At 38.8% G+C, this 23,082-nt stretch overlaps 1 protein-coding gene across 1 annotated transcript in view; it reads left to right on the top strand.

The window, feature by feature from the left end:
- The window catches only part of KIAA1328 (KIAA1328 ortholog), a gene marked incomplete at its 5' end in the record, with an annotated part of 154,704 nt that overhangs the window by 87,238 nt on the left and 44,384 nt on the right, over nt 1-23,082 (top strand). Inside the window, 2 exons of the mRNA XM_015565556.1 lie at nt 1,062-1,729; nt 4,297-4,404. Coding sequence (XP_015421042.1) covers nt 1,062-1,729; nt 4,297-4,404 — 776 coding nt within the window. The remainder of the gene's footprint in view (nt 1-1,061; nt 1,730-4,296; nt 4,405-23,082) is intronic.

The raw sequence follows: 23,082 nt of genomic DNA, 5'->3' as shown, positions 1-23,082 counted from the left end.
TGAGATGAGAAAATTGTTCAGGATTACCTGAGTGAACCAATTTAATCAGAACAGTCCTTAGAAGAGAGATACAGAAACCAGACATTCCATGATACAGAACAGTAGTTCTCAAAGTGGGTCCCAGAGCCGCAGTGGCAACAGCAGCACCTGTGACTTCTTACAAATGCAGATTCTTCAGTTCTGTCCTAAACCTCCCGAAAGGGAAACTCTGGGCATGAAAGCCAGGACTGACATTTAACAAGCCCTCCAGGTGATTCTGATATTTGTTAAAGTTTGAGAATCACGATCTACACCAAGTTTTGTTCTCCCTGATAGAACGAGCTTGAGGCTAAAACTGCTGGGAAACCTCACTGTGCTCGACTGTCAAAGGTAATTTGCAGCTGCTTCCTTTCTGCCTGGGTTTTATCAGACTATAATCACTTGAACAGCTTAATTGAAAAATCACTTATGTTTATAGCTGGAATTAAATGTTTTGTATTTAAATAACCACTTTTGATTAGAATCATATTTTGTTGAAAGTGTTGGTTTTATCTGTGTTCTATAAAAATACTTATAAAAACTCATCCAATTTCTAGCGGTAACTTACATTCTATTAGTATAAGGTGAAAGGTTTTACATCAAATCTCATGCTGTGTAATGGCCAATCAAAGAGTATTTCAAAGAGTATTTAAGGTGGCTCAATGGATTTCCTGGCTTAGTATTCAAAACTAAACCTTTTAAGATATTAATATTTAATGCTATATTTTTTTTGCCTCTTCTCAAAGTTGATTTTATGTAGCCCTCATTATTTGCAACTCCTGAAATCTTGCTTAAGCAGCAAGTAGCAACATTTCTTCTTCTCATCCTTACGGATTTACTGAAATCTTGATTGTTTGAAAGTGGATTTAGCTCTGTGGCACGTGTTACTTTACTAGTAGCTGTGTAAAAACTAGCATTTGTTATTTAAGAAGATAAAACAGCTTTATTTTGGTGAAAATATATAATTAATTTCTGAAAAGCCAAAAGAAATAACTTGTTTCATTGTGCTCCTGTTTGACAACTGGTCTTGTGGTTCCTTTTAGGTGCTCAATAGGAAGAGCACTCTCCCGTCTTCATCTGTGGAACTGGATGGTTCCTACTTGAGTGTAGCCAAACCACAAACCTACTATCAAACCAAGCAAAGGCCTAAAAACCTGGACTCAGCTTCGGAACCCCTTGTGGAGTTCAGAAATAATTCTTTGAAACCATCAGCTCTTCATTATCCCAAAGAGGATCCTGACATGATGCCATCGGAAACCAGAACACATGATTATGGATCCCCAGGGAAAAAACTAGCAGATGTAGTCCCTACAGAGAAAGTTCCTTCAGAGGCATTGAAGATGAAGGAATGCCAGCACCTTCAGCCCACTCCGTCTAGACTGTGTTGTGCTGATAGACTTCCTGAAAATGCAGATCATGTTCCCGTTAGCCATCCTACAGACATGGCCCCTCAATATTCCAAGACACACTCGGAATCATGCCATTATTGTGGGCGTTCCTGGGCATCTCTGATGCATGGCCAAGAGGTACTGCAGCCCAGTGAAATTGATTTCAAAAAGCAGCTATCAGAAGATAGAAGGCAGCAACTTATGCTTCAAAAAATGGAGCTGGAAATTGAAAAGGAGCGCCTTCAGCATCTGCTGGCCAAGCAGGAGACAAAGCTTCTCCTAAAACAGCAGCAGCTTCATCAGTCTCGCCTGGACTACAATTGGTGAGTACTACCTGTTCTTTCAGCAGCGTCTGTAGCTTGGAGAGCACAGGATAAAATGACTCTGCATTGCTGTAACAAATGTGTAGGAACAGGTTCCTTGGGGTCTTGGCTTTCTCAGGATGAGGACAGATTATGACTACTAAGTAAATTCCACTATCATCTTTGGAAGACTTGAAAGATTACCTTGTCTTCCAATATGTTAGCTTAGAATATTTACTACTAAGGAGTCCAGTGTAATTTTTGCCAGATTCCAACAACAATATTTTTTAATGATACCACCATTACACAAAATCCTTCATTGTTTGATGTCATTGTAAAGAACATTAGGCATTAAGTAAAAGCTTGAGATTTCAGGGTGTGGAATCCGATTGTAAAGAAGTATGATTAGCTGTCATCATTCCATATTTATGTCGCTCCACTATAACATCCTATGTAATCGAAGGCTAATATGCAAATAGTCCCCTTGGGAGTTCAAACGGGAGACCGGGAGTTCGATTGCTCGATATAGTGTGCACTGACCACCAGGGGGCGGCACGGAACATGGTGGGAGACCAGTGGCAGTGGTGGGGGACTGAGAGAGCTAAGGAAGGAGGTGGTGGGGAGGCCAGGAGGTAAACCACGCGGTAGTGCTGTGTGGGCAGTGAGGGAAGGAAGAGGCAGGAGGGGGGAACCTGATCAGCCCTGATTGCCAGCCAGGCCTAGGGACCATTCCCGCACATGAATTTCATGCACCGGGCCTCTAGTAAAATATAACAAACTAGAGGTCTGGTGCACAAATTTGTGCACAGGTGTCGTCCGGCCACCTGCCCCAATGGAGGTTGATCAGGGCTGGGCCCGCAGGAGAAAGGGGATGCAGGAGGTTGGCTGCCGGCCCTGCTCCCGCTCAGGATGGGAGGACTGGGCTGGTCAGGGGGAGGGGCCATGGGTGGTTGGCCAACCAGCCCCGCCCCCAATCAGGGTGGGGGGGCTGATCAGGGGCCAGGCCGGCCAGGAGGGTGCTGCAGGAGGTTAGCTGGCCGGCCCCACCCTCGATTGGGCTGAAGGGCTGATTGGGGGTGGGACCGGCCGTGGGAAGGGGCCGCAGGAGGTTGAGGGGGTGCTGATAGGGGCTCCGATGTGGCCAGTTGGCTGCTGCAGTGCGTATCATAGCAACCGGTTGTTTCGGTTGTTCCGTCATTCCAGTTGCTTGGCTTTTCTATATATAGATGATGGGACCTTCAAAATTCAATCTTTTCCTGTTCAGTAACCAATTCTTTTAAACTTACCAACATTTAAATTGTTCTTCCCATCTGGCCAGTGTGTCTCAGTAGTTGAGCATTGACTCATGAACCAGGGGGGTCGTGGTTTGATTCCTGGTCAGGGCACATGCCCAGGTTGCGGGCTCATTCCCCAGTGTGCTGCATGCAAGAGGCAGCCCATTGATGATTCTCTCTCATCATTAATGTTTCTCTCTCTCTCTCTCCCTCTTCTTTCCTCTCACTGAAATCAATAAAAACGTATGTATATATATAAAAGCCTGTCACTATTCACGACTAAATGACTGGAACTACCGGCCGACCAATCGCTTTTACAGGCACTGACCACCAGGAGGCTGACACTCAATGCAGGAGCTGCCCCCTGGTGGTCAGTGCGCTCCCACAAGGGGCGTGCTGCGCAGCCAGAAGCCAGACTCATGACTGGCAAGCACAGCTGTGGCGGTGGGAGCCCCTCCTGACTCTGCAGCAGTGCTACCAAGTAGTGGTGGCATGTGCAGTGGGCATAGATGAATGCGAGTGGTGAAGCACCCAGCCCTGGCTCAGGCTGCCTGCCGCTTGGTGCACTTCTACATCCCTCAGGGGATGTCCAACTGCCGGTTTAGATCAGGCCTAAACCAGCAGTTGGACATCCCCTGAGGGGGTTCCAGATTGCAAGAGGGCGCAGGCCAGGCTGAGGGACCCCACCCCTGTGCACAAATCCGTGCACCAGGCCTCTAGTTTAAAAAATAAACAAGTAAATAAACTGTTCTTCCCTTAACAATTCTAACAGTTTTTGGTAATGTCAAGGTTTCTAAATATAAGATTGTGTCGTCTGCAAATAGACAATTTTACTTTTTCCTTTCCAACAGGGATACCTTTTGTTATTCTTGTCTAATTGCTTTGGCTAGTATTTTCAGTGTTATGTTGAATTGAAATGGCAGCTATAGATATGATGGTCAGGGTCATTTTAATTAGTGTTATTAGAATTCCCACTTTAGACTCTGGTGACCAAAATACACTGCTTAAAAATGGATATGGAAAAGCTTTAAGTTTGTAGAGAAGAGATTTAAAGTGCTCTTAAAACATCTATAATGTTGAGTTTTTAAATTATATTCTGACCAACTCAGCCTTCCCCCACTCCTCTATAAGTAAAAAAATTTAAATTATTATGAAACTGCTTTGTCTTTATTAATGTGTATTTAGTATTTTTATAGTTTTTAATTTGAAAATAATTGCTGGATAATATAGCTATAAGAAAATGATCTTTCAAGGATTAGCATTCAGTTTCTTAGGTTCCACAGGAGAAAACTTTCTCTGAATTTATTTTTACAGGTTAAGAACTCAAGCTGTGTTTAATTCAAAAGAACTGAGTGCTGATAACAAGCTTACTAAGCCCCGAGAACTCAACCTGGATATGAATGGGAGTGACTCTGGACCAAGGTAAACTCGGGCAATTGGTCAAGGCAAGAATATGTAGGACATAGATATGAAGGATATGTTTGGTTTATAGTTAAATCTTCATATTGGTGAATCCAGCCTTCTGATCGTATGAATAAATACATTCTCATTATAAAATTTTGAATACATATAATAAAGTATAAAGAAGAGAATAAAAATTATTCATATTCCTACCATTCAGAAACAATCTTTTCAGCTCTTTTTCTGTTTTAATCTTTCTTTTATAATTACATATCCTATAGTTAGTAATAAGGAATATGCTTATATAGAATTTTGTTTGCTTTTTTCACTATATCATATTTTCTTATGCCATTACATTTTTATGAAAACACAGTAATTTATTCACTCAACAAATATTTATGTGTGACATCTATTATTCAGTATCTATAAGCCTGTTGTTGTATAATACAGGATTTTGCTATTATAAATTATGCTTTGAAGACCCTCTCTGATAATTTAATTTATCACAACCTATTTCCTTGGTGTACTGCTAGCTCAGAGTATATATGCATCTTTTAAGATTCCTTTTTTTAAAAAAATATGTTTCTTTATGGATTTCAGAGAGGGAGGGAGAGGGAAAGATAGAAACATCAATGATGAGAGAGACTCATTGATTGGCTGCCTCCTTTACCCACCCCCCATCCTCCACTGGGGATCCAGCCCGCAGTCCAAGCTTGTGCCCTGACCACAAATTGAACCAGTGACCTCCTGGTTCATAGGTCGATGCTCAACCACTGAGTCACGCTGGCCGAGCATGAGCTGGGTTTTTATATTATACACTAGAGGCCCGGTGCACAACAATTTGTGCACTCGGGGAGGGGGGAGTCTCTCAGGCCAGCCAGTGCCCTCTCGCAGTCTGCGACCCCTCGGGGGATGTCCGGCTTGTTTTGTTCCCACCTCCCTCACCCGCCGGCCCAGGTTGTTGGTTTCCGCCTCCCTCAGCCCCTGGCCCAGGTTGTTGGTTCCACCCACTGAGTCACGCTGGCCGAGCATGAGCTGGGTTTTTATATTATACACTAGAGGCCCGGTGCACAACAATTTGTGCACTCGGGGAGGGGGGAGTCTCTCAGGCCAGCCAGTGCCCTCTCGCAGTCTGCGACCCCTCGGGGGATGTCCGGCTTGTTTTGTTCCCACCTCCCTCACCCCCCGGCCCAGGTTGTTCGTTCCCGCCTCCCTCACCCCCCGGCCCAGGTTGTTCGTTCCCACCTCCCTCAGCCCCCAGCCCAGGTTGTTCGTTCCCGCCTCCCTCAGCCGCCTGGCCGGCTTGTTTTGCTCCCGCCTCTGCCGCCCAGCTTGTTTTCAGCTGCCTGGCTTGCTACGCTCCCAACAGATATAGCAGATATATGCAAATCAACTGCCATCTTAGTTGGCAGTTAATTTGCATATCACCCTGATTAGCCAAAGGGAAGGGTAGCGAAGTTACGGTTAATTACCATGTTTGTCTATTATTAGATAGGATTTTGTTTCATATTTCTCCTTTTTTTTAATGAGTTTATTTAAACCAAGCTAATAACAGTGCTTGGAAGCTAGGTCTCAAGTGCTTTTCCATATTCCATTTTATTTTTAATCAAACTTTGCTAAATTTCAAAAGAAATTTATTATAAAAAGTAGATTTATTATAAAAAGTAGAACATCCAAAAACACATCAAGAAATGACCTGTCATATTTCATTCCTCATTCTATTCCCTATTCTGATTGTCTTTGTTGAATTCATGTTAGTATCCTTCTATACCTTTCTTTATGCCTCTATATATGTACAATATCTATAAATATTTGAGATCAAACTGAACACATTACTTGTTAATCCCCGCCCCCATCCCCCACTCAACAGTATTTCATGGTCATCTATCAGATTTTTAGATGTAGAACTATGGTAAGCAGAATAATTGCCCCCAAAGGTGTCTGTGTCCTAATCCCGGGAACCTCTCAGTATGTTACCTTACATGGTAAAGGGACTATTTAGATATAATGAAGGGATTAGACCTTGAGATGGGATATTATCCTGGATTATCTGGGGAGTCTCAGTCTAATCACATGAGTCCTGGAAACTGGGGAGTCTTTTCTTGCTGGGTTAGAGAAATGAGATGGAGAGAGGAAGATTCCAAGCATGAGAATGACTTCACTTGCCATTGCCGGCACTGAATATGGAGAAGGAGGTCACAAGCCAAGGAGTGCAGGCAGCCTTTAGAAGCTCAGAGCAGTCGTCAGCTGGCAGCCAGCAAGGATATGGGGAGCTCAGTTGTACAATCGCAAGGAACTGAATTCTGCCAACAACCCGAATAAGCAAGGGAATTGCCTTCAGAAAGGAACATAACCTAGCCAATACCCAGTATTAGCCCATGAGACCTGTGTCAGACTTCTGATCTACAGAAGTATAGAATAATAAATTCGTGTTGCTTAAGCCACTAAACTTGTGATAATTTGTTATAGCAGCAATAGAAAACTAATTCAAATGCTAACTCGTTTCTTATAAATGCGTAACAGTCCATGGTTTCTCTGAACACTGTTAACATATCCAGCACTTCCATTGTTGGACATCCAAATTATTTCAAGTTTTTACCACTACACAATGCTATAACAAGCATGACTGTACTTATTCTTGTATTCTGCTACATCTGTTTATTAGGATAAATTCCTCATAATAGAATTGTTACTTCTACATACATATATTTCTATATAATTTATAATTATAAATTACAAGATTCAATACCAATTTTCTTTAGCAAAAAGTTGCAGCAATTCATACTCCCACTTGCAGTTTATGAAAGTTTTCATTACTGCTGTTCAGTAAATGTAGTGAATGCTTTAGAAGCTAGTGCTTTAGTCTAAGAGATGGACTTGCTTTAAAAATTCAGGTACACTTGGGCATCCATGTCCTACATTCAGATAATTATGACAAAAATAAGATAGAACCATGCACTACTTTCAAATAAGTATTTCCTAATGTGTATTTGATAAAGGCATTTTAAAATGTTAACTGCAGCCCTAGCTGGTTTGGCTCAGTGGATAGAGTGTTAGCCTGTGGACTGAAGGGTCCTGGGTTCGATTCCAGTCAAGGGCACATGCCCAGGTTGCGGGCTCCATCCCCAGTAGGGAGTGTGCAAGAGACAGCCGCTCAATGATTCCCCCTCATCATTGATGTCTCTCTCTCGCTGGAGGCAGCCAGTCAATGATTCTCTCTCATCATTGATGTTTCTGTCTCTCTCTCCTCCCTTCCTCTCCAAAGTCAATAAAAATATATATATTTAAAAAATTTTTAAATGTTAACTGCATCTAAGTGTTTGAGAATCATTTGCCAGTAGAACTCCCCAGATAAAATTTAATTTTAAGCTAAGTTTTGTTTATTTGGAAATTTAAATTATCTTAGTATTAAAAATATTATGTATTTAAAATATTAAACTGACTCGAGTGAGGCATTAAGAATTTGGAACTAAAATAAATGAGATAACGAGGAAGTAAAAAACATATTTTTTATAATTAACAGCTCATTTTGAGTTAATTATATACAATTACCAAAATCTAATTGCAATTTATTTTCTATTATCTGTGGGAAGAATCACAGGCAAGGGAGCTTACATTGCTGCCTTCCTGCATAAATGCTATAGAATGAGAATGAATAATATGTGAGGCCTTAATGACAAGTAGGAGCAAATAGTGGGGCACAGCTGAGCCAACCATTGGAAGATAATTATCACATGAGAGATGGTAATGACTTAAAAATTCACGAGTAACTCTTATTGCTTATAGGTTCTCTAGTTTGTTTTTTGCTTAGTTTGCTTGAGATTTGTTTGTTGGCTATGCAAAGATGACCTTTATTTCAAAACAAAACAAAACAAAACCTGGCTTGCTAAGTACTACAGGAGATGTAAAAAAAAAACAAACCCTAGTTCAAGTACTCTAATAGTGGAGTAAGACACATATATAAATATTGATCATCTATAGACTACAAGGGCTATAAAAGAATACAAATAAACTAAGAAGAGGTTTGTAGCAAAGGTAATATTTGAGATTAAGTACTAGAATTTTGATAGGTAGATGTATCAATAGGTGTGTGTATGTGTGTGTCAGGTGGGAGAAAACATGAAAGAGTAGACATAAAGGAAGAAAATCACACAGCATATATGGGGCATGTAGAATAAAGGCTGAACTCCTTGACTGGCATGGTGTTCTGCATGAACTCTGGCTTACCTCATCTCATACCACTCCCCTTCTAAACATTTAGTGACCCCTACTCCCATTTTACTTAAAATTCTAATTTCTTACCACGGCCTTTATGTTCTCCTATCTTGACTCTGCACTTTTTTCCTTGTATCCTGTGTTCCATCTTCATTTGGTCTTGGTTGTCATTTCAGTTTCTAGTACATGCTGCACCATACCTATAGCTGCCCTTAACACTTTAATCCTGTCCTTCCTCATGTTAACTTCTTTAGATGAAAGCTTAAACATCATCTCCTGAGTGGCTATTTCTCTGATTACCCCATTGTTCCCTGTGTCAGTACTCTTAGGTCCCATATACTACCACCCAATTGTAAGCTTCGTGAGTGCAAGGATTATAATTGTCTTGTTGCATATGATATGTTATACCAGCCGTGGGCAAACTATGGCCAGCGGGACGGATCCGGCCCGGTTGAAATGAATAAAACTAAAAAAAAAAAAAAAAAAAAAAAGACCGTACCCTTTTATGTAATGATGTTTACTTTGAATTTATATTAATTCACACAAACACTCCATCCATGCTTTTGTTCTGGCCCTCCGGTCCAGTTTAAGAACCCATTTTGGCCCTCGAGTCAAAAAGTTTGCCCACCCCTGTTTATACCATCTATGTTATAAAGATGGTATCTTCAGTAGATAGTAGGTACTCATGAAATATTTGTGGAATGGATTTTTAAAAATCTTAATTTCCTCATTATAGCATCAACTAAGAAAGGTGACAGAGTAACATCTAGGAGAGTGATGGAGATACTTGGATAGCCTCAAGGGAAGGTATAATAAGTTACCAAAAGTTGATCAATAAAAAGTATTGCATTCATAATATAGAAATTTATTAGAATTGATAAGATAAACTACCTCAAATAGGCAACTCTTGGAAGAGTAAATCCAAATAACCAGTACATATATAAAATCATCTTATAAGTAATCCTGGAAAGATGAAAATTAAAAACAACAAAAACATAACATTGAAAAGTCTAGTAATATCACGTGTTAACAAAGGTGTGGAGAAACAGGTACTTTGATACACTGCTTGTAGGCATGCAAGTTGCTAGAGCTACTTTGGTGGTCAATTTTGGAATATCATTTTACAGTTATTTTTAATTATCCTTGATCATTGGCACACCAATTATCTTACATTCTGTACTGTATTCTTACATTCTATACTGAGGCACTTCCATCCTCTACCCTTGTCACAACCAGTGGTTTTTAAATGATGGCTAAAACACTGAAGCACAAGACTGCTCAGGGTTCTTCCACATAATTATCTGCATGTGCTGAACTGTGCAGGTTGATAGCGTTCAAATAGGAAAAGACAAACCCACTGCCCCCTTGTATGTGGTGTCCTTCGAATTAGCTTCCACATGAAGAAGCTAATAATTTAGCTCTGGATAATTTTTGACTCTGTATAATTTTTAATCACATTTGTTGTCTCAGTATATATTGAATTTGTGAGATAAATATTTTCTAAAATAGCAATTCATGGATTTTCAGAATGTTAAATTCTTTAGCTGCATAGCATTTTTCCATGTAGATAAGTCTCAGAGGTAGAGAGCATCATCTATAGGAATTCGAGAAATTTCCTGAAGAATATTGGTGCTACCACTGGTTAAATACAAGGAGTTGGACAATAAATTATAGATACACTTACACTTTATCTGCTGTACACAAACAGCAAAAAGATTGAATAGTGGTAGTTTTCACCCTTCGCTCTATGTACTTACACAAATCTTTGGGAAAGTACTTTTCTTCAGTAATGTTAGTGGGATTGGGGAGTTGGACGTTTCATTGCCACTTGAGTCAGTTTGCTTCGATAACCTCATTTCCAGGTTTATTTGGAATGAGAGCAGTTTGATTTCTTTTTAGACAGTGACTGCCTAGCCTGTTCCAGTCTGCAACATATGGGTTCTTGTCACAATATGGAGCAGAGGTGGCATCTTGGATAGTGAACATTGTTTCCCAGGAGATAGAGAAAGACAGTAGTCTTGGAGGTATCAGCTGGTTAAAAGTATCACTTATTTTTTAGCATTTTTTTTCTTGCAATAAATATAGATTAGCCTGAAGCCTACAACTGCAGATTTAGTTGTCATGTCAAATCTTTGGTAGAATTCAATGGACTGTTTTTGGATATTATGACCTAATTGATAAAATATATCCAGGTCTTGATTCTTTTTTTCATTCTACAACTATGTAAGATATTTCTATAAAAGCAATCTATAAACATACGGCTGTGTTTCATTTATACATCTAAGTATTGCTTCTCAGTGGGAAGAGGGAGTGAGAGCTAAGACAAAATGGATGGAAGCCAAAAGCATTTTACCAAAACATCACATTGATGTATAAGGCTTTTATATGTAAAAGAGTGGAGAGAGCAAGGTTAAGACTAGTAATTATTAATTTGATTTATTTATTCTTGTTTTCAGACATCCCAAGAGTTCTCTTTGAAAAGACATAAAATGTTTAGATGCTGTAAAAGGTTTTTATTTTTAATTAGCAATAGCTTTCAAACTACCTGAGTATACTTTAAAAATTTATTTTTGGATTCGGGACAATTGAATACACACAGGACAAACATAAAAACACAGAAGTTTGGAAAACAAGTGCATTCTTTTATTTGTAGTAGTCTATATGGAGGGATTCCTGGGTAGATAGGGTAACTGGAGGTTTGTTTGAAGATAAGATGAAAAGAAATAATGACTGTATTTCTGAGAGTATTTTTTGATCATAAAGTGTCTGAGGATGTGGTTGTGATCCTGATTGGCCCATGGTGGTTTGTTGTAGGTGGATGCCTGTCTCAGAAGAACTGAATATTACATATGAAACAGTGCTAATTTTTTTTAATCCCACAGAGAAAATTTTATATTGAACTCAACTCATTTGCTTTTCATATTGCTCCTGTGGTGCAGAGGATTGATTTTTGTGCTGCTTTTGCTATTTGGCATTTTCTTCTTTGGTAAACAGTGTATGCAAGCCTTAATCCTTTAACCTTGAATCTGAGCCCTGGGCTATTTGATGGGGAAAGAATTTTTCTTTGTTCTATGATGTGGCATGGTGAAGGATTGTATTAGTCAGGGTCAACCAGAGAAACAGAACCAATAGGAGATATATATTAGGAGACCTATTGCAAGGAATCAGCTTAGGCCAGGCCAACCTGAAATTCATGGCTGGCTGCAGGAAGAACGGGCAGAAAGCTCAGGGACAGGCTGAAGCTGCGTTTTCAGGGAAGCCTCAGCTCTGCTTTAAAGACTTCTCAAGAAATTGAATGAGGCCCATCCAGATTGCCTAAGATTTGGGGGATTGTAATCACATCTGCAAAATAACCTTCACCTAGTTTCGTGCTTGGTTAGCTGGGAACTGTCTGTAGCCTAGCCAAGTTGGCGTATCAAAAAGACCATCATAGCCCACCCCTTGTCAACTTAGCACCAGGTACATTTCCTTAAACCATATTTAACCTCCAAATAAACAAGACAAAAGGCATTCTAACATAGTACAACTTCTCCCACATACACCTGAAACATGCTAACCCATTCTCCACAAGAGAATGTGCAGTCCTGGGTGATGGTCACTCTTCTCATTGAGGACCTATGATGTCAGTGCTGTGGTATAAAGGTAATTATTACTTGTGCATCTTAAGTTAGGTGATAAAGGGGTAAGAGAGAAAAGAAAAAATAATTAATTAATATACATATACAAACATACCCATAACAGAGTAAGGAAGAAATATTCATATTTTTGCAGTTCTCATCTCTGCAACTGGCCACATGGCTGTAGTTGGGATTTATAACCACTGCCTTCCACGTCCCATCTCACTACACTTTGCTGGAGAAAGAAAGAGAAAGAGAGAGAGGGAGAGAGATATGACAAGGAAAACACAGAAAAGACACTTGTGGCACTGCATGTCTAACTGACTTTAGAAACATTGAATTTGTACTGCCTTTTTGAAAAGTAGATTTCCTAGGACACGAAGTAATGATGTATGTCAGGAAAATATGCACAAGCGTGGAATTCCATACTCCTGGGAATGGATCATTACAAGACAATGCAGTGCAGTGATTTCATAGCCCAAGCACTGCAATGAGACCGGGATCGAATCTCAGCTCTGCCACTCACATTAGTTGTATGAACTTGGATAAATAATTTACCCTTGCTAAGCCTCAGTTTCCCTAGCCTTTCTTAAGAAAACTTCATTGGATGGTTGTCAGACTTAAGGGAGACGCATTCTCACTTGCTGTTGTTTTACTGGAGAGCATTTTGGTAAAATCAGAGACAAAGGAAAGCTGGAAGTCTTACTCTGCTCTTAAGAATCCTTGAGTGCCTGCTGCTAGCATTAAATTCCCTGAAAGGAGATGAAGGCAGCCAATGAAGGTGTCATGTTCAGCCTCGTTCTGACAAATGAAAAAATTAGTCATAATTAGATGTGTAACCAAAACTTGAGAAAAGAGAAGCATGTATTTCTGATCTAAGACTCAAAAAGATAAGAGTCAAAAGAGCCGGGAAACTATCAAACATATAATTTCTGACCATGCAAACAAATCAGTTGACAAATTAAGGGAGGATTCTTTCAATTGTGACTGCAGAAATAAGAAGATACATCAAAGGGTATATATGAGAGAATTTCAAAGAACAGCAAGAATACTATCAAATATACTAAAGTCCAAAATAGGCTGAAGGTTTTAAAACATGCTGTGGATGACTGAAATAGCTTATCTGATTTTGTTTAAAGGCTAAGGGCAAATCAAGGATAGGCTTATTATTTAGGACCCAAGATGCGCGAGCGCATGGGCAAGGAGAATGAAACACTCCTCAGTTTTTTTCTTCTCAAGAAGAAGGATCTTTGGTCTAGTAAGAGTAGAACAACCATTTTTACGATAAAACAGAAGCAAAAGATAGGTGAAGAGTTTATTTAAAATGTGTATGGACACACATTCGTGTACATAGATATAGATATGCAAATTCGGTTCTTCCAGCTTGTTTATATACATCTCTGTGTCGAAACAGTTAGATATGCAAATTCGGTTCTTCCAGCTTGTTTATATACATCTCTGTGTCGAAACAGTTCCTATGGATAAGGCCGGAAAACCTTTACTGTTAGCCTTGAGGATTTGTAGACAACTGTGGAGGTGCCAGAAGGCTAAATGTAGACAAATTTCTTTTAAAATACAAAGGAAATGGATTCTGCATATTATATGCCAATGAACTAGACATTAATTCTGGACATGATTCTTAATTCTAAGATGATTTATGATCTGAGAAAGCAGATAGAACATATGGTTACCCTGCTCTCCTACAGAATACCTCTAAGCTGACAAAGAAAAGATGTTTGGAAAACCCAAACTTAGACCTTTCATCTTACCCATTTCAAATAGATTTGTGCCCTGTTGTTCAAGTAAAAAACTGCATAAATCATCTTCATTTATACCCCTCCTTCTTTCATGCCCCATATCCAGTTCATTAGTAAGTCCTATGGACTCTACTTTCAAAAATATTTGCTTTGTCATCTTCCCTCCCTCTCCATTGCTCCACTGTATCCAAACCACCATGTCCATTCATATTATTGTGTGGCCTGCCAACTGGTGTTCCTATTCCTGCCTATAGCACCAGCAACCCATCCTTGACACAGTAGTCAGAGTGGTCATTTTAAAAGGTATGTCAGAATCCATTTCCATCCTCTGCTTCAAGCTCTCTAATGGCTTCCAGTCACGTTTGACATACAAATCTAAACACTATCAATTTACCATGCCCTCCATGCTATGACCTGGCATTCTCTCCAGCCTTGTCGTATCTACTGTCGCCCTGCTCATAATATTCCAGCCACAGTGGCCTTTCGGATCCTCGAAAACTCTCAGCTTATTTTCAGCCCAACCCCTCTGTACTGGTATTGTCAGTTTCCTCTGTCTGGAAGGGTCTGTCCCTAAGTTCTTACATGATTGGCTTATTACTCGTTAAGGAAAAACAGTCAACTCTCATTTCTCCTTCATATTGGCAGAAATTAAAGAGTGAGAATACCCATGCTTGTCGGGCCACAAGGAAAATAGCAAAATGCATATCTGGTGAAATATGTAAGTAATTTGTAGAGCAAGCAGACTAAGGTTGAAATTGAAAATACAGAACTGAATGAAAATACAACATATAAAAACCTGTGGGATGCAGCTGAAATAGTGTTTAGGGGGAATCTTATAGATAGGTATTACTTAGTCCCTTCACGGAGCTATGGAAACTAAAATTTATGTTATAGGAGAAATAGTGGAAAAAACCAAGTACGTTAACCTCAGTCTATTGTATCACAATTTCTGTGAATGGGGCCTAGGGACCTGCATTTTCAGAAAGCTTTAAGGTGATATCTTCTTGGGACCAACTAGACAAGATTCTTTCTATGCTCAGATTGTGCTTGTTGTGTGAGTTCATTTATGTCTTACATATCCTGCTATGATGTAACTGGTGTTCAGTAAGCACTTTATTATGCTACTCTTGTCGTTACCTTTAGCAAATAATTTTTGCATATTTTTACTGTAGTATCGTAATTGTCCTTGCTCTGGAGCACATATGTGCCAAAGGTGGCTGAGTGGTGCCATCTGAAGCCAGTCTTTTGAACCATGGTTTCTGACTGCTTCATTCTGTCTGCAGAGCCTTTGAGCGATGTAAAAAAAAGAAGAAGAAAACGGAGCTTGTATCTGTAAATTAATGAGCTAAGAGATATAATATGCTGTCATGGTTTGCTTTTCATAGCCAGGTAGTTATTATATACTCACACTTAGCAACTCCCTGCTTCTGCCTCTCACCTTTCTCCACCAAGCAACCCAGTGCACCTCTCAGGGAGGTCTTTGATAAAACACACTTACTGCACAGAAGCCTTTTGCAAAGCAGCACAACTCAACGAGACCAATTTTAAATTGCAGAATTTGAAAACTATGGCTCATTTGGTAACTATACAGCAATGCCAATAGCAACAAACATTATATGAGAAAAACACGCAAAGGACTGTCTTTGTCTAAATTATATATAACTATTAACATTAAGTAGCATGATTGATTTCCTTCAAACTTGTCACAGTGGGGTAAGTAAGGCTTTCATTTTAGCCTTATGCTCTAGGGCTTTTCATCCTGTTGAAGGATTCTAGGTCAAATGGGTCCCCGGGCATGGCCCAAACTATAGGAAATCCACAGTTTTATAGCTCACACCTGGAACTTGGCTGCTCTAATTATGGGTCCTTTTAAAGTGTTTTCTTTGAAACCTTCTTAATGCTTTTTTTTTTTTTTTTTTTACTCAGCTTTCTATTACATCCTCATTTACTTCAGTGGATGATGGTTCTATGAATAGGACCTACTGGCCAAAAAAATGGATTTCAAAATTGCTATTCATATACCTAAAGCCGCCTGCTATGAACGGCTGTGAGCCAGTTCTGAAGCCCTGTAGTGGAGAACGCTGTGTATATACTTATGGTCATATGAGAGTGTGAAAACATAAAAGGTGTTGTAGCATGCTGGTGCACCCAGTATTTTTAAAGAAGGTTTATTGATTCTGAGTCGCAGGGTAGCAACTTAGTTGTGCCCTATATAGTAATCAAAGCCTTAGAGGGAGGTCCTCTGCTCTGTTGGGGCCAAGGAGACAGGGATGCCTGTTAATGTGGCCTCTTGCTAGTTTTACTCAGTAGTCAGAGCTCAAAACACTTGAGTCTGTAAATGCCAGAAAATGGGTTATTTTTGTGATGCTTGCTGATTAGGAGGGGTTAATGGAAGTCTCTTGAATGAGCAGAAGGGAAGGATGAATTGGAATTAGAACTCCTGATAAACTTTCAAGGAGTTTATTTGAAGGTAAGTAGACTTTCCTTCAGTAAACAGGCAGTAAGCATCCCCTTAGTGTAAACAACACAGTCTGATCTCTGCAACTTTGGATGGTATTTTTAAAGTTCGTCACAAAACTTCTGTTGAAAGTACAGAAACAGGACTCCTTTTTAAACATGGTTTTGTCAAGTGGTAAGAGCCAGAAGACTTACCCTCTTACTAAAGTTTAGGAGCTCCCTTTAGTTTCATGAAGTGTCATAGTAACTTATATTTGCAGTAGCCAAAACAAGGAAGCCACTCAAATTAAATGTCCTTTAGTGGATGAATGGATAAACTGGTAAATCAAAACAATGGAATGGAATGCAAAAATAAGAAGGCACAAGCTATTGTAGATGCAATAACTTAGATGACTTTCAAAGACATTGTGCTGAATGAAATCTATTATGATGTCACATATCATCATACTTCCTGGAAAATTTCACTGTACAGTCATGAGACAATGAGCATGAAAAGACAATAACATCCTAGTATAATTATAAAATACTACAGGCCTGATGCACAAAGATTCGTGCAAGAATGGGCCTTCCTTCCCCTTGCTGCCAGCACCGCCTTTGATCTGGCTGAAGCCACCTTTCTTCCTTCGTTCTGGCACGGAGCTGCCTTTCCGCCTTCCCACGCTGCCCAGAGGCCCCGAGCAGCTGGGGCGGTGCAGAATGCCTGCATCGTCACCATTGTGATGACACAAGCATCCCACCCTGCCCCTGGCTGCTCAGCGCCTGCATATGCAAATTAACCCACCATCTTTGTTGGGTTAATACTTACTCCTGATTGGCTGGTGGGCGTTGCAAAGATACAATCGATTTGCATATTTCTCTTTTATTGGTGTGGATTGTTTATATCTTTGAATAACACCTTGAGAACCACTGCTTTAGAAATAGCAGAAACATGGACTGGTCCTCACTTTGTATCTTCACTAACACCCTGGCGGTATGTTGATTCACCATTGGACTTTGGCTTTCTTTAGGGAGATTTTCCACCACAGTTCTTAACTGACCACCATAAGGTTTTCTGACATTTTCACTAAATTTACAGGTCTTTGATAGCTTGGTTTGGATTAGCCTGAGTTCTAAAATTTTATATTCATAGTTCATTTGCAAGATTTCTTGGGCATACTATAAACATGTCTTTTTGAAGCTTCATACATGCATGCTTTGATGAAACTAAAATGTGGATTATAGATCTAGGAATGACTGAATGATCCCACAGTGCAAAGAGGAGGTAACAGTTCACTAACTCAGAGTTCTGTTATATTAATCCCACAAATACCTTCCAAATCATAATTGTTTCTTCTGTAGATGTATCTTGGGCCTCTTTTGTGTTTGCATCTCCATGGAAGGCATTGCTGGGGATCAGAGAAGTGTAAGGCATGGCATCTGCCCTTAGAAAACTGTATATTCATACTTTTTTATGCTGGTTTTTCTTAGTTAATATTAAACTATCATTTTCATCATCTCAACTATTAACCTTCTCTTACATACTTTTACAAAGTTAAAAGGTATTCACTCTGCATGGAAATATATATTAATTGACCTTAAAGAGCTGTTTTCTTTATTTGAGACCACAGTGAAGTTCTGAGAGCAGCAGCTTGGTGATGGCTAATCAGTGTTTCCTTTAGTGCAGCGTCCTCACCACTGGCTTCTTAGCTCTCCCTCTGGTGCTGCTTCTGGGAAGAATTAAAATAAAGATATTATAGTTAATGAAATTCCAGCTACATTCCTTTGGTGAGGGAGCAAATTAAGATCTGGTGACATCTTCAAGTTTAGTGAGGTCACCCCTAATCCTTCATTAGATGGTGAAGGTCACATCTTTGAGTGAAGGAAGTGCTGACCTTTCTCCAGAGTTCATGTTTAAAGGCCTATCAAGCATCACCGCATAGACATCCCACAGAGATCACCAATCCGAATGTCTCCTCCATCAGCCTCCTTCACATTTCCCTCCTTTTCTCAACAATTTTAATGTATCAATACCTCTTCTCATATGTCTTCAGGCTCATTTTCTACGTGCTCAGAGATGCTTCTCCTTACACATACACTTTTATTGGCCTTGCCATTGACCACTGCCCTTTTTTATCAGACTTTTCTAGAGCATAGTCTTTTTTTCAATCCTCATCTTATTTGACTTCTCAATATGAAGTGACAAAGGTAACCTTTCTGATACATCTCTCATCTTCTTGGGGTTTGTTTGTGTGTTTTTTTTTGACACTATTCTTTATTCTGCTTATCGCCCTGTTGGCTTTTGCTTTCCCCTCCCCCCAAAGTATTTTACTGCTTCCTTTGCTCTGCCTACTGTTAAAATTTTGGACAATTCCATCCTTTTACCTCTTTTCAGTTGACTTCTGTCTATAGGAAATTTAATTTATTTCCATGGCTTTATATCATATCTCTATGCTGATAACTCTAAAATCTTTATCTTAGGTCTCAGCTTTTCCCTTCTGAGGTCCAAACCTGTCCTTATAACTGCATGATAATATTACCTAGCCCAAGTGGCGTACAGGTGCCCCAAGTTCAGGTCTTCAGATCCAATCCAGTTATCTCTGCTCCACCCCCACTGACCTCCTCTGTCTCTATAATTCTCAGCAACTATGCCATTCAGCTATTCAGCTAGTCTGTAATAACTTATGAATACCAACTATGTACTAGGTGTTCATAGACCTATTAAGTCTTTTAGATGTTTCCTCATTTAATGGTAATAGGAATAGTAATAAAAATAATGATGATAATAGAAGGAAGCTAACACATTTAGGTAGTGTTTATGTGCTGGGCACCCTTTTGAATATCTTACATATGTTAATTCATTTAATGGTAACCCTCACAACAACCCTATGAGTTACTTAATTATTAACCTTATTTTATAAATGAGGCTCAAAGGGGTTAAATAACCTGCTTAAGAAATCACATCTATCAGAACATCAAACTAGTTATATAGTCAGTAACCAGTTCTGTCTGACATCAAAGCTGATATTCTGCGCTACTAGGCTGCCCTAAGTACCCCTCAGGATCAGACTCCTCTCTTCCTGTGCCATGGAACCAAGGAACCAAGCAAGTGCCTTTTGCATAGCATATGCTAGTAAGTTATCATTATCATTCCTTTTTCTGACTTTCCTTGCCTCATTGTCTTCATGACCCTCCATTCTCCCAAGCTTCCTTTTACATGGGCCAGCTCCCTGTAGCACTTTGGTTATGCTGCTGTCATAACCAGCCTACCACATTGTGTATTCATTGTTGAGCTGTCTCTTCCTGTTTACCTGTAAATATTAAAGATAGTCACTTATTTCTTTGTGTATTCCCACAGAACTGACATAGAGAAGGTTATCAGATAAAATTCATTGGGTGTCTGGAAATAAAATTTGTACTGATGATATTGGGAGTGGGAAATAGGAAGATCTGATAGTATATGGACTACATCACTTTTGAAATTTTATTCTTTAAACTCCTTGGTCTTAAAATATTTCGTTCTGATTGACAGGCTCATCTCTGGGGAATATGAAGATTTAGTTGGGACGTTTAAGAAAATTATTTGTAAGAGTTCTAAGCAGTAGGGTCATGTGCCATCTGGCTGCACATTCATTGATAGCCAAGTGTGCACAGGATTGGTAACTAGATACTCTCCCACACAGGACACCATGGATTCTTTCTCTCAAAGTAGCAGGTGGAATTTAAATACTAGTTTATCGGGCCTCCTTTTCTTCTTGAATCACTTAGCACATCCGTGGATCCATAATACTCCATTTACAGACCAAGCAGGCCAATTTTACTAGATTGATTCATTGAGATGAACAGCTAAAACAAGTTAAAATCTATCACCACATTCTGCATAATTTCAAAATGAATCTAGTTTGTGTTAATGGACATTTGTTTTTATTGTCTCAAAAACTGATATATATATATGTATTTATATAGTGTTCTAGCCTTAACAGTACATAAAAATTAGTAAATAAGGCCCTATTAAAAATACTTATAATGTAAGTAACATGAGTCCCAATAGCATTTCTAATGTCCATTAATGCTTATTCTGAGGATCAGAGCTCATTTTACTGAGCCATTTAGTCAAATTGTGTGATTATTTAGAAAGTTAATTCATGCATACTAAAATCTAGCTTAAGTAATGCAGAGGGTAGGAGGTAAAACTCTATGGAGATGATAGTCCTTTTTGTTATTTAATGATCAGCCATAATTAACTTGCAAATTTGAAATAATTAGAACAAATTAAAGGTATTTAACTTTGCCTCCCTAAAGAAAAATTCAAATTGCACCAAATGCAGCTTTAAATTATTCAAATCTCAGAGGTCTAGGCTAGATTTTTTTTATAATGCCTTTTCTATGATGAGAATACCAATCTGCTTTTTGTCAGAAGGCATCCTATCAAGTAAGTGTTCTTTGTGTTTAATAAATGACAGCTATTCTTCTTTGTAAAAGTACTCCAGTCTCCCAAGACTATATCAGCATTTCCGTGGCATTTTAATTCAATAAAACAAAAGGTTAATGTTTTTCTACTTTTTAAAGAATGCAAATACAAGTGGTATTCAATTGGTCCTGAATGACATTTAAATTTTGCCATTCAAGCTCAGACAGACAGACTATCATGATATGAGATTTGGGCAAAATAGAAAGAGAAATTCATGGAAGTTTGGATTATTAGAATTTTTGGAACTTGAAGAACTGAAAATGTTTTTCTTTCTCCATCCTAAATCGAGGTTATTCAAAGTTTCTCATCTAGTATTTTATAATTTATATCCAATAAAATATGGAGATACCATTCAATAAAATCTTAGCAACTTAAGAGTGACTTATTAAGAGTCGCAGTCCTAAATGTCACGAGTTTAAAACTCTTTTCTTCTGCTATCTTGAATTTTAATCATTTTATCAGCACTTTAACAGTTCAAACAGATGCTGAATAAGAATAACAGAACTATAATAATTTCATCATATCAATGAATGATGTTGCCCCATATTAGTCATAGCTCTTCAGTGAATTTTGTACATGTTTTATCTGGACTGTATGAAGTGATAAGAAATACTGACAATTAGGTTTTAACTTTATGGTGCCTCACACAGTGAAGCAATGCTTACAAAGTATGTGGTCAGTGAATGTTTCTTCAGTTTACTATCTAGTTCTGTGTAGTTTTGGAAATAACATACAGGGTGTTTGAAAAAGTTCTAGTAAACACACTTTAATTGAGCTGATAGCTCAATTGATACTTCTTTCTTTTCAGATTTAACCCATTGGAATTAGTACTTATTCAAAGTGTGGGACACCCTGTAGTTATTAATTTTGATACATCACAGTATATCTTAAATTTTTTTGATAAAAATTTTTGTACTGTTTTATTCAACATTATTTTTCAGTCAAATTTATTGAAATTTACATTTAATAAAATGCACACATCAAGGTTGATGTGTTTTAACAAATGAATATACCCGTGTAACTGATACCCCAATTAGTACAGAATGTCATCACCCCAGAATGTCAATTTGCAGGAAGCCCACCCAACCACCACACCCGCTTCCCGCAAACCTTTGGCCAAGGCAACCACTGATCTGATTTCTCTCACATAAGATAGTTCTGCACGTTCTAAATCTTCAAATAAGTGTATATGTGTATCTGGTATCTTTTACTCACTATACATTTTAGAGATTTACCATGCTGCTCCATATTTCATTAGTCCATTACTTTTTTATTCTTGAGTAATAAATAGTTCTTGAGTAATAAATAGTTCATTGTATACTACAAGTTGTTTATCAGTTCATTTGTTGATGAACATTTAGAATGTTTCTACATTTGGGAAGGAAAAAAAAACTGAGCTGCTCTAAATATTCAAGTTCATGTTTTGGATACAAAACCTTCATCAGATATATGTATTGTGAATATTTTTTCTCAGTGTGCTACTTGCCATTGTATTTCCTTAGTGTTGTTTTTGAAGAACAGTACTTTTTATTGATGAAGGCTAAAAAGATATTCTCCTATGTTTTTTATAGGACTTGTAGACTTTTAACTTTTTCATTTAAGTCTGTGATTAATTTCAAATACATTTTTATAGTGTGAGGTAGGGCTCAAGGTTCCTTCTTTTACTCTCCAGATATACAGTTATTCTAGCACCATTTGTTGAAAAAACTACTTTTTCTTTATTGAATTGCCTGATGTATTTTCAAAAGGCACACACACTCACACATTTATGGATTTCTATTCCATTGATCTATATTTCCATTGTTATGTCAGTGTCACTTTAGCTTTGTAGTAAATATTGAAGTCAGATTGTATAAGTCATCCAACTTAATAAAAACTGTTTTAGGTATTCTAGGATTCAGTTTTACATTTTAAATTCAGTTTTCTAATTTCTTTTAAGGAAGCAAATTTATTATTAGATCAATTTTGGAAGAATTATTGTAAAAACTAGAGGCCCAGTGCACAAAAATTTGCCCAGCCTGTGCCCTCTTGCAGTCTGGGACCCCTCGGGGGATGTCCACCTGCTGGCTTAGGCCTGCTCCCTGGGGGATTGGGCCCAAGCTGGCAGTCAGACATCCCTCTGCCAGCCCGGGAGCCCTCGGGGGATGTCCACTTGCCAGCGGGGAGCAGGCCTGACATCCTTAGTACTGCTGAGGAGGCGGGAGGG

This window comes from Myotis davidii, unplaced genomic scaffold (assembly GCF_000327345.1).
Source record: "Myotis davidii unplaced genomic scaffold, ASM32734v1 scaffold259, whole genome shotgun sequence".
NCBI lineage: Eukaryota > Metazoa > Chordata > Mammalia > Chiroptera > Vespertilionidae > Myotis > Myotis davidii.
This window is presented reverse-complemented; position numbering and strand designations above follow the sequence as displayed.